This window comes from Mesoplodon densirostris, chromosome 5, assembly GCF_025265405.1.
Source record: "Mesoplodon densirostris isolate mMesDen1 chromosome 5, mMesDen1 primary haplotype, whole genome shotgun sequence".
NCBI classification, from domain to species: Eukaryota; Metazoa; Chordata; class Mammalia; order Artiodactyla; family Ziphiidae; genus Mesoplodon; species Mesoplodon densirostris.
Genome location: NC_082665.1, coordinates 9,050,554 through 9,062,646, shown reverse-complemented (window position 1 = coordinate 9,062,646; position 12,093 = coordinate 9,050,554). Strand labels below are relative to the sequence as shown.

Here is a 12,093-nt window from a genome sequence, read left to right as displayed (position 1 = left end):
GATCTGCAATGGTAGAACATTCTAAGCAGTCACTCCCTGTTCTTCTCCCCCACAATCCCTGGGAACCTCCAATCTGAATGGGCTGGTCCAGCAGGGAACACACAGAGCACATGTGGTCTATCTACACAATGGAATATTATTTGGCCATAAAAAGGAATGAAGTTCTGATACATGCCCAATGTGGGTGAATCTTGAAGACATCATGCAATTTCATATAAATGCAATCATACGATATGTGACCTTTTGTGTCTGGCTTCTCTTACTTAGCATGTTTTCTTTGAGGTTCAACCACAGTGAAGCGTGTATTCCTACCTTATTCCTTTTTGTGTCTGAGTAATACTCCACTGTACAAACATACCATATTTTGTTTATCTATTCATCTGTTAATGGACATTTGGATTGTTTCCACATTTTGGCCACTGTGAGTAATGCTGCTATGAACATTCATGTACAAAGATTTGTTTATCTGTTTTCTTTTCTTTCTTTTTTTTTTGAGTATCTATTTTCAGTTATTTTGGGTATATACCTAGGAGTGAAATTGCTGGGTCATTATTACATTTTAATTAGAAGGATTCTCCTTCCCTTCAAAATGTGTTGGTTACAATTTTCTGTGGCTTCCTGTAGGATTCCCATCCATCATTTCACACTTTCTCAATTATCCAGTCTCACCTACTTGAAATGCTCTCATAGAACCCATGGACCCTAAGGTGTGTGCTGGTAGAGTTTTTTAATCCTATAAGACCTGAGCCCTCAAACACTGCTTTGGCTTTGCAGTGTCGTATTTCAGGAGTGGAAAAAGTAGATGGCTGAAATGGAAAAAGCACATAAAAGAGGAAGATTGCTATGCCAATGTGGCCTGGCCAACATGGAAGAGCAGACAAGAGACTGAATTTAACTCAAGCTCCAAAGACAGCTTCTGGGCTGAGGCCTCCCCCAAGACTGTTCTTAATTTGGGTAGGCTGCCAAGTGGTGTAGGACCCAAGTAACTCTTGGTGCCCTTTTCCCTCCACCCTCAGGTACTTGAAGTTGCTGAGGTAGCAGTCATTTACATGGTAGTATGAATCAGTGCTGGTTTGCTGACTTTCCAGGGAGGGACTCATGCCTCCTGCCTTCCCTGCTCCCCTCCAATTAAAACACAGACATATTTTCAGCCTAGGGCTGTACCAGGTCTCACACACATGACAGTGAATGAGATGGGCAAAATCTCTGCCCTGAAGGACCTGGAATCTAACAGAGGAGTCAGGAAAAAATGCATGTGCAAATTAAGAAAACAATCACACATTCTGAGGAGGCCTATGAGAGGAGTTCACAGCGTGCTGAGACAGAGACTAACAAGGATATAGGGCTGCTTTGGATGAGAAGGAGCCAGTTATTCTTTCTATATGATCTGGATGGTTTTTTCTCTCTGGGAATTTTTTTTAAGGTCTTTGCTTCTTTTACTTTGATGTTCTGAAATTTCATGGGGATGTATCTCATTTAATAGTGTAAATTTTCATTTATTCCTTCTATGTGACACTTGTTAAGCCCTTTCAAATTTGGAAATTCATGTCTCCCTTCAGTTCCAGGAAATTTTTTTCATCATTTTTTCCCACTCATCCATTTTCTTTATTGCTTTCAGGAACTCTTATTTGTCAGATGTTTGACCTCCTACAATGATGTTTTGTGTCTTTCATATGTTTTATACAATGTTTTCTAGTTCATGGTGCCCTTTTATTTGTATTTTAATCTTTGCTACGCTCTGGAACATTTTCTCTACTATACGTTCAAATCCCTCTACTTAAATGGTAAAAATGTAATATTAGAAAAATTTTAACTTGAGAGTCTTTTCCATTTTCTCATCTTTCTCATGGCATTCTGTTGTGATGGATGAAACAAGATCCTGAATTCTCTGAGAATAGAGAATACAGATTTTAAAACCTTCTCTTCTCTTCCCTGAACTATCAGTTTCCTCCAGTGTCAGTTTTTTCTCCTTGTTTATCTTTTCTCTCTCTTTCATGCTGCAGGCTTTCCTCAAATGTCTGGTGCTTCTCTGAAGTGTAAGGCAAAACAGAAACTGGCAGGGAGTGCTATTTACATAAGCCAGGTTTATCAAAAGGAAAGCTTCCCTTTACCAGATGGAGTAGGAAGCTGGTTTTATCCCAAGGACTTCTCAAATGCCTGAAGTAGAAGCTGACACCTACACTACCTGACTCTTCCCAGGTAATCATTCTCTTCCCAGACAGTTTGTTCACTTGCTTTAGGAGAACCTTCTGTATGTGTGTGGTAGGGCTGGGGAGAGTCAATAAACAAGTAACCCCCTGCATTTTGCATTTTCACCTCCACTCTCCTCTTCCTCCTCTTCTGCTCTTTGTCAGCCTTCATGTTGAATATCCCTAGGGTCTGCCCTGGGTCAGGTCCATCTTTTTTTTTTTTTTTTTTTTTGCCTATTTTTGTTTAATTTATTTCTTTTAAGACCACCTCCTTGCCATTTCCAGAGAGAAAATACAAAACAAGAAACAGACTTGGTTTCAAATACATAAACAGTGTGTTGGAGTTTAAAGCATTACTGAAAACATTGTTACAAAAGAGTGTCAGCTTACTCCAGGGTACCTCAGTGTTCCTGAGGAATAAACGTGATTTCTCTTTCCCTCCCACTGGGATGTCCTCAGATGTGAAGTCACTGCTCCTGCTCTTTGACACATTTTCCATGTAGAAGATATGGAGCCTGCAGCAGCAGGGGGTGGTGGTGGTGGGATAAATTGGGAGATTGGGATTGACATGTATACACTGATGTGTTTGAAATGGATGACTAATAAGAACCTGCTGTATAAAAAAATAAATTAAAAATAAAAGAGGTTAGGGCTTCCCTGGTGGCGCAGTGGTTGAGAGTCCACCTGCCGATGCAGGGGACACGGGTTCGTGCCCCTGTACGGGAAGATCCCACATGCCGTGGAGGGGCTGGGCCCATGAGCCATGGCCACTGAGCCTGAGCATCCGGAGCCTGTGCTCCACAACGGGAGAGGCCACAACAGTGAGAGGCCTGCGTACCACAAAAATATAAAATAAAATTAAATAAATAAAATAAAATAAAATAATAAATAAAATAAAATAAAATAAAATAAATAGAATAAAATAAAATAAAATAAAAATAAAATAAGTAAAAGAGGTTAAAATGCCACTTAAACGTATCAAAATGTGTTCAACTGACAAAAAAAAAAAAGATATGGAGCCTGAAAATCATGCTGACAGTTGGAGTAGGCCATTCCATTCCCAATCCCATTCCAGAACCAAAGGCTAATGGCCACATTCTTCTTTTAGAGAAGGTAAGTGAGAAAACAAGTCCTAATCCAAAACCAGTACCTATCTTCCCGACGGCATCTGCCAAGCACCGGTCCCACCTCCTGCTGAGCTCTGAATCCGACGTGTTCCCCACCCTCAGTTCCAGCTTTCCGGAACGTCGGGTCTTGCGCTCAAACCCCTGGGGCCCTTCTTCTTAACTGTAGACTCTCCACCTGTATTCTCAGCTGTGTCCGTCACCACCATCACACTTGATATGGTCAATCCTTTAACTTTTAGGTGTTCACAGGTAGTGGTATCTCATTGTGGTTGAAAGAGAACCAGATTTGATTTTTTAAAAAAGCAAAGGCAGGTGTTATTCTTATGCTTGGGTATTATAGAGCAATTCATAATGCCTACAAAGGTGAATGATGAATTTCATAGCAGAAATATCCATGGAGCTATGGATGGAAAAGAGACCATCCCTCCTGCTGAGAGGGTTGTCTGGGCAGTGGGCTGGGCTCAAGGACTCCCAAGTGCAGCACTGGGTCTCTCCCTTCCCCCAATCTCTTCACTGTCCCGGGACCCCGCTCACTGCCCATGTTCAGCAAAGTCACAATGAGCTCTTCCCCAAGGCAGGCACCAGCTTCCCCAGACACCTGGTGAAGCCACTAGACCAAAACTCTCCAGTGATTTTCTGGCTGTTAAGTCCTGCCTTCTTGTTCTTTATTATGCTGGATAGGAAACCTATGCAAATGCTTTATTTTGGAAAAATGCCTGGGATGACTAAAACAACCCCAGACCTCCCCCCGAGCTGCAGGCTGCTGATGCTCCCTGCAGGAGCCCTGGTGGGATGGAAAGCTCAAGCCTGTCAATCATTTACTCAGCAGGGATGGGAGGGTGGCGAGCTTTTGAATAGAAAGTCCCTCAGGAGAAAAGAATTAAGGAGTATGTTGTGCTGAGCTTTCCTGGGGCAAAGCTGGCAGTCAAGAGGTGCCATCATCATCCCAGGTGATCCGCCCCCAGGGCCTGGGCCCTCCCAGATTGACGGGGTGACCTCCACTGGCCTTTCTCAGGCAGGAAATGGGCTGTTTGCTAATGCCTTTCCCCTGCCACACACACCTGTGAAAGCCAGTTGGTGGTACTTTAAAATAATTTACTAGAATGAAATTTCTGTGTTTTCCTTTGGATATTTGCCCAGAAAATGGCTTTGTGCTTTTTGATTCAAGAAAAGGCTTCAAATATTACAGGACCTCAGATTTCAATCTCTCTCTCTCTCACAGACACAGACACACAAACACACACACACACACACACACACACACACACACACACTCCTGTGTCTCTTGGGTGGGAGTGAGGATGCTATAGCAGAAGCGAGGTGGCTTTTCCTTTTAATCCTCGAAGTCTTAGTTAAACCTGTTTCCCTCACTTGTCCCCCACTCCAGCCCCTGCCACTGGGACTTCCTCAGCTTGCTGCCCACTCTCCCACACTGACCATTCAGCTTCAGAGCATTGCCAGCTCTAATCTCATTTGTCTGAAATGGACGTTTCCTGAATAAGAAATGTGTGATGGGTTTGCCTTTGCTGTCCGCCTACTTCGGTTTAGCGAGCTGCCTCTCCATCCCTCCTGCGAGAGGACAAGCAAACCGCAGCCAGTGGTCCCTGGCCTGAAACCCACGACTTGGGTATCAGGTGCCTGGTGCTTCTCCGGCCACCGGGAGGAGCTCCCTGTCCAGTTTATCACTGATGGGAACAGTGCCTTTGGGGTGTTAACAGGAAAGCCACAGGCCCCAGATAGCATCACTTGTGCTAAAAGCCCATGATACCAAACCTGGTCAGCACCATCATGTGGGTCCTGTTCATTCCCCTCCAACCCTCCCCAGAGGAAGAAGAGGCAATCTGTGTGATCAAACCCTTGTCATCCAATGCTCTGTGGTGACCTAAATGGGAAGGAAATCCAAAAAAAGAGGGGATATATGTATATGTATAGCTGATTCACTTTGCTGTACAGTAGAAACTAACACAACATTGTAAAGCAACTATACTCCAATAAAAATAAAAATAAAAACCCCACAAACCTTTGTCATCGCCCCCCCCACCAAAGATATACTGACTTAAAAAGAATCCTTTCTTTTCTCTTGCTAATAGCTCCCTCCTTCTTCCTATAAAAACCTTCCATTATGTACAATCCCTCTGGGCGTGCTTCTAGGTGCTAGCTGGGTTGCTGCCTAACTCATGAATCGCCTAATAAAACCAAGTGGATCTTTCAAATTTACTCGGTTGGATTTTGGGTTTTGACAGGAGTGGTACAATTCATCCCCTCAGGGCCCTGAGATGGCGCTTCCTGCACAAATGACAGAAGTTCCAGGTTTATCACTGTGTTCATTGGACAAATAGAGGAAAGGGTGTTCTGAGAATTAATGGAGGACCCAGGCTTCTGCTGTCTTCAGGAATGGTGCTCAGTTTCACCCTGCTGTCCTGCAGTCCCCACCCCAGAGGTACACGCTTAACACCCTCTGGGTCCCCAGGGAGCAATTAGGGATTATTTTAATGAACTATCGCTTACATGCAGAAGGAAAATTGAACTTCCGGTTGCATGAATGTCTTCTCATGCTCAAGGGGCTTTAAGTGTCTTCAAGTCACCTGAGCAAGTTGCTTTACTTTTCTTTTGGTATTTCAACCCTTGTAACTTTGAAAATTACAGATATTTTCACATCAAATTACAATTGTTGCAAATTTCTTAAAATATCCTTTATGCTTATTATTGCTTTGAAATTGCAGTATTTATTAGACTTCCCCTGCTGGATAAATTTTTTTTTTTTTTTTTTTTTTGCGGTACGCGGGCCTCTCACTGCTGTGGCCTCTCCCGTTGCGGAGCACAGGCTCCGGACGCTCAGGCTCAGCGGCCACGGCTCACGGGCCTATCCGCTCCGCGGCCCGTGGGATCTTCCCGGACCTGGGCACGAACCTGCATCCCCTGCATCGGCAGGTGGACTCTCAACCACTGCACCACCAGGGAAGCCCCGTTTCCTCATCTGTTAAATGCAGCTGCTCATACTGCCTAAGTTACTGTGAAGATAGAAAGAGGTGACTGAACGCCGCTCCCTTCCCCTCGGCTTCCAGAACCTCCCAGTTTGGTTCTCCGTGCTCCCGGGGTCTTCCTCTTCTGGTTGCCTTGCTGGACGCCCCCGTCCTCCCAGCCTCCGAATGTGAAACCCTCAGCAGCCCTTGGCTTCTTGGGTTGCTCACCCGTGTTCATGTCCCATGAGACCCTTTCTAGCTGCATGGCTAACTGTGTCCTGGGCTGAGGCTCCCACAGTAATCTGTCTCTCCACTCCAGCTTCACACATCTAAGGGCTCTGATCGCCATCTCCACTTGAGGCGGCTCAGACCAAACACATGGAAAACAAACAAAATCTACGTTACCAGAACACTTTCTTTCCAGAATCTCCTTCTTTCAGAAGATGGTGAACCCATTCTTCCAGTTGATCCAGTCCCAGATCTTGGCATCAACAGTTAAGCCTCTTTCTTTTCACACCCCCAACCAAGCCGTCAGTAAATTTTATCACCTCTACCTTCGGGCACATCCCAGCCTCTTCCCACCTCCACGGCTGCCTCTTAGTCCAGATCCCCATCTCATGCCCGACTGTCACCATCCACGCTGTTCCCTCTACCTGGAAGCAAGCAAGCACAGAGGGTCCAAGGCAGGGAGAAGTAGGGAGGCATGTGGCAACGCTTTGGGGCTTTGGGGCCGGGCATTTAGGGTGCAGATCCTGGCCCCATCTTTGGTTTATAACTATCAAGTAATGGACTATTATACAAATGGTGAATGTGCCGTAGTTTTCAAATTATTTCCACTTAGGGCAACAGTGGCTGCTACGAAAGTAGGATTCTCTGTGGGATTTCAGAGCCTTTTGATTTCAAAAAACTTAACCCAGGAAAGCTATTAGGGTGTCTTTTCCAAAAAGAGGGACGTTCTGGTGCTTTGAGTATAGGAGAGGCATGGATCCGTTTCAGGAAGTGGCTTCCCAGAGACTGAGCCTGGGACTAAGGGTTCCTCAGGGTAGAAGATTCCAGTGCCCATTCACACACATGGCCTGGGAGGGGCTGGGGCACGACATGGGTGACTGTGTGGGTGGATGGGCTGTGGCCTGGGAGCAGCATCAGGGGCCCCAGGCTGTGAAGGAACCAGCCCCTGGCAGTCAGCAGGTAACCAGAGCGACCCCAAGGACTAAAGGCTGGGTGGGCCTCACCGCTTCCCCAAGTCCAGGGCCTCCATTAGTGCTGGGGCCCTGAGCCCTCCTAAATGCTGGGGAGGGAACAAGGAAACGTGGTTGGCTTTAGACCTCTGGATCAGAGCCAAATTTGATTTGATTTAGGGAAGCAAAGACATACAGCATTCTTTATCCCATGAGGGTCATATTGTAATTTACATTCATAACAACAGTTTGCTGGAAAACATCAGAATCTGACTCATGTTTCCTTTTTATTTTGAACTTTGGGATTACATGTTGTACCTCGAAATGAGACCATACTTTGTTCAAAACAGCCTTGGTTATGACTGCCTAGTCCCAAAGAGGTGGGCAGAGGCAGGCATCTACTTGATGGCCCTGGTGATTGTGATGTGATGAAAAAGGGGACCACAGGACCTGAGCTCTTGTCTTAGGAGTGGATGAGAGCAAAGGAGCCAGAGGAAACTGGGAACAGTGTTCTTACACCCTGTATCTTGAAGGAGGGAATTAAGGTCTAATTTGGGTCTATTTCCTACAGTTGGTGGGCCAGCTGTAGGTCAGAGCCATCCGTGTGTCACTTCCTCTGTGTCACTTCCTGCTTTCTATGGGGATTCAAACTTGGACCTATGGGTCTGATATCACATTTCCTCTAATCCAGCCAGAACCCAGTTAGCAGAAGCTTTGTGGAGTGATGGTTCTAAAAAGAACTAAATACGGTCATGAAACAATTCACTTAATTATTTGGAAATAGTCTGGACATGAAACTAATGAGCTTATAGGTCATGCTTCTACTTGAGTGAATGTATTTTCTCCCTGCTTACCTGTTTGGGTTCAAATCCTGGGTCTTTTGCTCACTAGCTCTGTGACCCTGGGCAAATAATTTAATCTCTATGCACTTTGATTTCCTCCTTTGGAAAATGGGGTTAAAATGAGTATTTGTCTCATTGGGTTCTCATGTATCTCTTTGGACCAAATTAGTAAGTAAAAGGTATTCCTGGAACATAGTAAGTGCTTGATAAATTGTAATCACTGTTATTATTAGTCTTTCACCTGAGTAGGAGAGAGGAACATCTTTTACTTCAGTAGTGACAGAATTCAGAGAAAGACTTTGATAAGAGCTATTTTAGAAAGAAATATTGCCATTTGCAGCAACACGGATGGGCCTAGAGATTATCATATGAAATGAAGTAAGCCAGACAAAGACAAATATACAATGTCACTTATATGTGGAATCTAAAAAAATAATACAAACAAATCTATGTACAAAACAGACTCACAGACATAGAAAACAAACTTATGGTCATCAAAGGGAAGGGGGGAGACAAATTAGGAGTTTGGGGCTAACAGATACAAACTACGATACATAAAATAGATAAGCAACAAGGATTTACTGTATAGCACAGGGAACTATGTTCAATATCTTATAATAACCTATAATGGAAAATAATCTGAGAAAAATATAACTGAATCACTTTGCTAGACACCTGAAGCTAATAAAATATTGTACTCTACTTCGAATTTTAAAAAGCTATTTTATCTTTAAATTTGTAATCGGTCTATTAACTAGAATAACTTCACTAAACACATTCTAGATAGTGACCATCAAGTAAGGACTGACAGAATATCATTTCGTTTTAAGAAGATTTTGTTTCTCTTCTTTATAGATTCAGATTTGTTTTTATCATTTAAAGAGTAAGTTAAAATTGCTTGTTTCATCATAAATAAATGAAGACCTTTCTGATCTAAATCCCTGACCTAAATAGGATGGCACATCCCAGCCCTCTTAGCTGCTGCGGGGCTAGATAGAGGCTAAAATGTGTGGTACCCTCTCCTTCCAAACAGAAGCGGCCCCTGTTGCTTGGAGTCTAGAGGTCAGCACAATATAGAAAAGAAATATGTATGTGTAGGATTGTACCTTAAACCCTGACTTTTCAATGTTGCTAGAAGATTCTCCTGTTGCTAGATCTCATCAATGGTGCAGTTTATTAGGTGTAACTGGTGAGGCTTAAAGGAATCAGAAGAGGATTGCGGGGTGTACGCACATTACCGGTGAGAGCCTCTGCCTACATGGGAAGCACGTGGCAGCTGGGCTTCTTGTCACCATCTCAGTGGCCCGGAGGACCTGGTCAGGAGGAGGCATGAAGTCAGGGGAGCATCAAGCAACTTCCAGCCTTGCTGGATCCAGAGTTGCAGGGCTGAGGTCCGTCTGGCCTCCTAATCCTTGCCCGGGATTCTCCCCTTCTACCTCCCTGATCCTAGGGCCAGAGTCTCACCAGGCCACGCCTCGCCAGTAAGCCCAGCCACGTGTGGCTAACCCTCTGTGGCTCGCTTCCCTGCAGACAGTGACAGATGGAGCCCTGGTGGCCCTATTCGAAGACCCCTTGAGAATGGTGGGGCTTCACGTAACAGACCTCAGACTCAGCCCTTCCACACGGCAGGGTATTTCCTTCCATGTTCACAGCTTGAAGCTGCGGCAGAGGCATGAGCAGACTCCCTGGGCTAACGGGGGAGCAGCGTGTGTGTGTGTGTGTGTGTGTGTGTGTGTGTGTGTGTGTGTGAGATTTAGATCACAGCCCTGAAAGCAACATCTGCGTCCTTAAAGAGGTCAGGCCTCCCCTGGCCCTCGCAGCAGTTCTTTCCAGCTAAAAGAGCGGTCAGCAGCCCTTGTACCTGCTCTGATGTCAGCTGCCATCATACTTCTATTCCCAGAAAAGAAGCCAGTGACATTCTGTGCTTGGGGCGAGCAGCCTTCCTAACTGGGCCTCTTGTCGGTGCCTGGAAAGCCAAGTGAACAGGCGTGTTTCACTTTGCCTTTTGTTTTCTTCTGACTTTTGCTGCCTTACTCATGGGGGCCGACTGCTCACCGGCAGAAAATGACATTGCCCTTCTTTTGTGGTGGATGGCAAGTATCTTTTTTCAAGGAAGCCCTGTATTTCCTGCCTTGCCTCTGAGATCGAGCCAGGATAGGGCAACAGTTTTTGGTGATGCTGCTCAGGCACCTTTTGGATGAACATCAGCCCAGCCCTCCTGTCCTGTGTGGGCAGAGCCCGGAGGTGTGCTGACTATGGTTACCAGCATCTTAGCAGACAGAATAAGGGTCTGGAAACAGACACGGATATTGTCAGTTTCAGAGACAACCGCATCCAAAAGGTTTATTCCTGGCTTGCAAACAAACCCCACTGACCAAACTCCCAAGTCGCTTTTTATTCAGCTGTCATTAAATCACCCACATAAATACATATAATAAATACAAAAACAGGAAGGATTAGTATTATTATTATTATTTTTTAGTCTTTGGTATGTAGAGCTTTTCTCCTCATCTTATTTCCCCGCCTTCCCTGCATCCTAAGCCCATTTCCTCAGGTTCACATTATTCCTTTGGACACCAAAGCAGCCCAGAAGTAAACTTGGTGCCCGGACCTTGAAGCGGTCGGCAGCCTGGGTCCCGGCGCCTCTTGGGGGCCCAGGGAGGGACAGGCCATGGGGACTCACACATAGTCGTTCAGCCTGTACCCGTTGTGCGAGGCCGAGGTGGCCGAGGGGGGCCGATTGTCCTTGTAGGCGTCGGGTGGCCGGTAGGCGGGCGCGGTGGCCGTGCCGGCCCGGGGCTGAGCCTGGTAGGGCCTGGAGGGCGCCTCGTCCTGGCAGGACAGGCAGAGCAGCGTGCCGCCGATGAGCGACAGGGACGAGGAGATGAAGCCGAGGTACAGGGCCTGCCCGATCTCGAACTTCATGCCGCTGGGCAGCAGCGGGTTGTAGAAGTTCTGCACCACGTCGTTGGTGGTCCAGGAGACGGCCACCATGCAGAGCAGGCCGGCCAGGATGAAGAGCACGCCGCCCACCACGGCGAACGTGGTCTTGGCAGGGGTGCCCTTGGCGCAGCGCGTGCACTTCATGCCGACCACGGCGCAGGCGCAGGCCACGCCCGACAGCAGGCAGGAGATGACCATGAGCGCGCGGGACGCCTGCAGGTCGCGGGGCAGCGCCAGCAGCGAGCGGTAGATCTGGCACTGGTAGATGCCCGTGCTGTGCCACACGCACTCCATCCACAGCCCCTTCAGGTAGGACACGGCCGTCAGGATGTTGGTGCCCACGTGCGCCGTCCGTCGCCAGTGCGGCAGGATGGTGGTGATGAGCGTGCCCACCAGGCCCAGGAAGCTGAGCAGGAAGCCCAGGAGCTGCACGGCTGCGCTGGCCATGACCTTGCTGGCGGTGGCCGCTCGCTCAGGAGCCCGCGGGAGTCCTAATGAAGCCGGGAGGCGGGGCGGGGGGAGAGGAAACGGGTTAAAGATTATCTCGATGCATTTATTTCTGCCACCGAAACGGCGATTTCCATAGGCGGTTGGTTCCACGATTAACATGTTTTTAAAAATAGTTTCGGAGACTTGATTGGGTGAACGAATAAGCGGCTCGCCTAAGGCGCTTTCCCTGGAAGGCCAGAGCTAGAAGGGGTGACAGCCCACATCTGGCTGGGCTGGGCTTTCCCAGGACCCCAGGGGAGGACACTCCAGAGACCCCACTTCTCTCAGCACTTACCAGCCCCATGTGGGAAGTTCTGTCTTGTGTCTACCCTCAAACTCTGCTGCATTTGAATCTCACTTCA

General features: G+C 46.8%; 1 protein-coding gene and 1 pseudogene across 1 annotated transcript; both read right to left on the bottom strand.

Annotated features, from left to right (window-relative positions):
• Positions 1 to 2,656: 2,656 nt before the first annotated feature.
• On the bottom strand, positions 2,657 to 6,517 carry LOC132490392 (MICOS complex subunit MIC10-like; annotated as a pseudogene).
• Positions 6,518 to 10,978: 4,461 nt separating this feature from the next.
• Positions 10,979 to 11,689, bottom strand: CLDN14 (claudin 14). The gene has a single exon (XM_060099873.1). The coding sequence runs from the start codon at positions 11,687 to 11,689 to the stop codon at positions 10,979 to 10,981; it is 711 nt and encodes a 236-aa protein (XP_059955856.1).
• Between the last annotated feature and the right edge of the window lie 404 nt (positions 11,690 to 12,093).

Coding starts and splice junctions, on each gene's coding strand:
- CLDN14 (XM_060099873.1), bottom strand. CDS start 11,689: ATGGCCAGCGCAGCCGTGCAGCTCCTGGGCTTCCTGCTCAGCTTCCTG.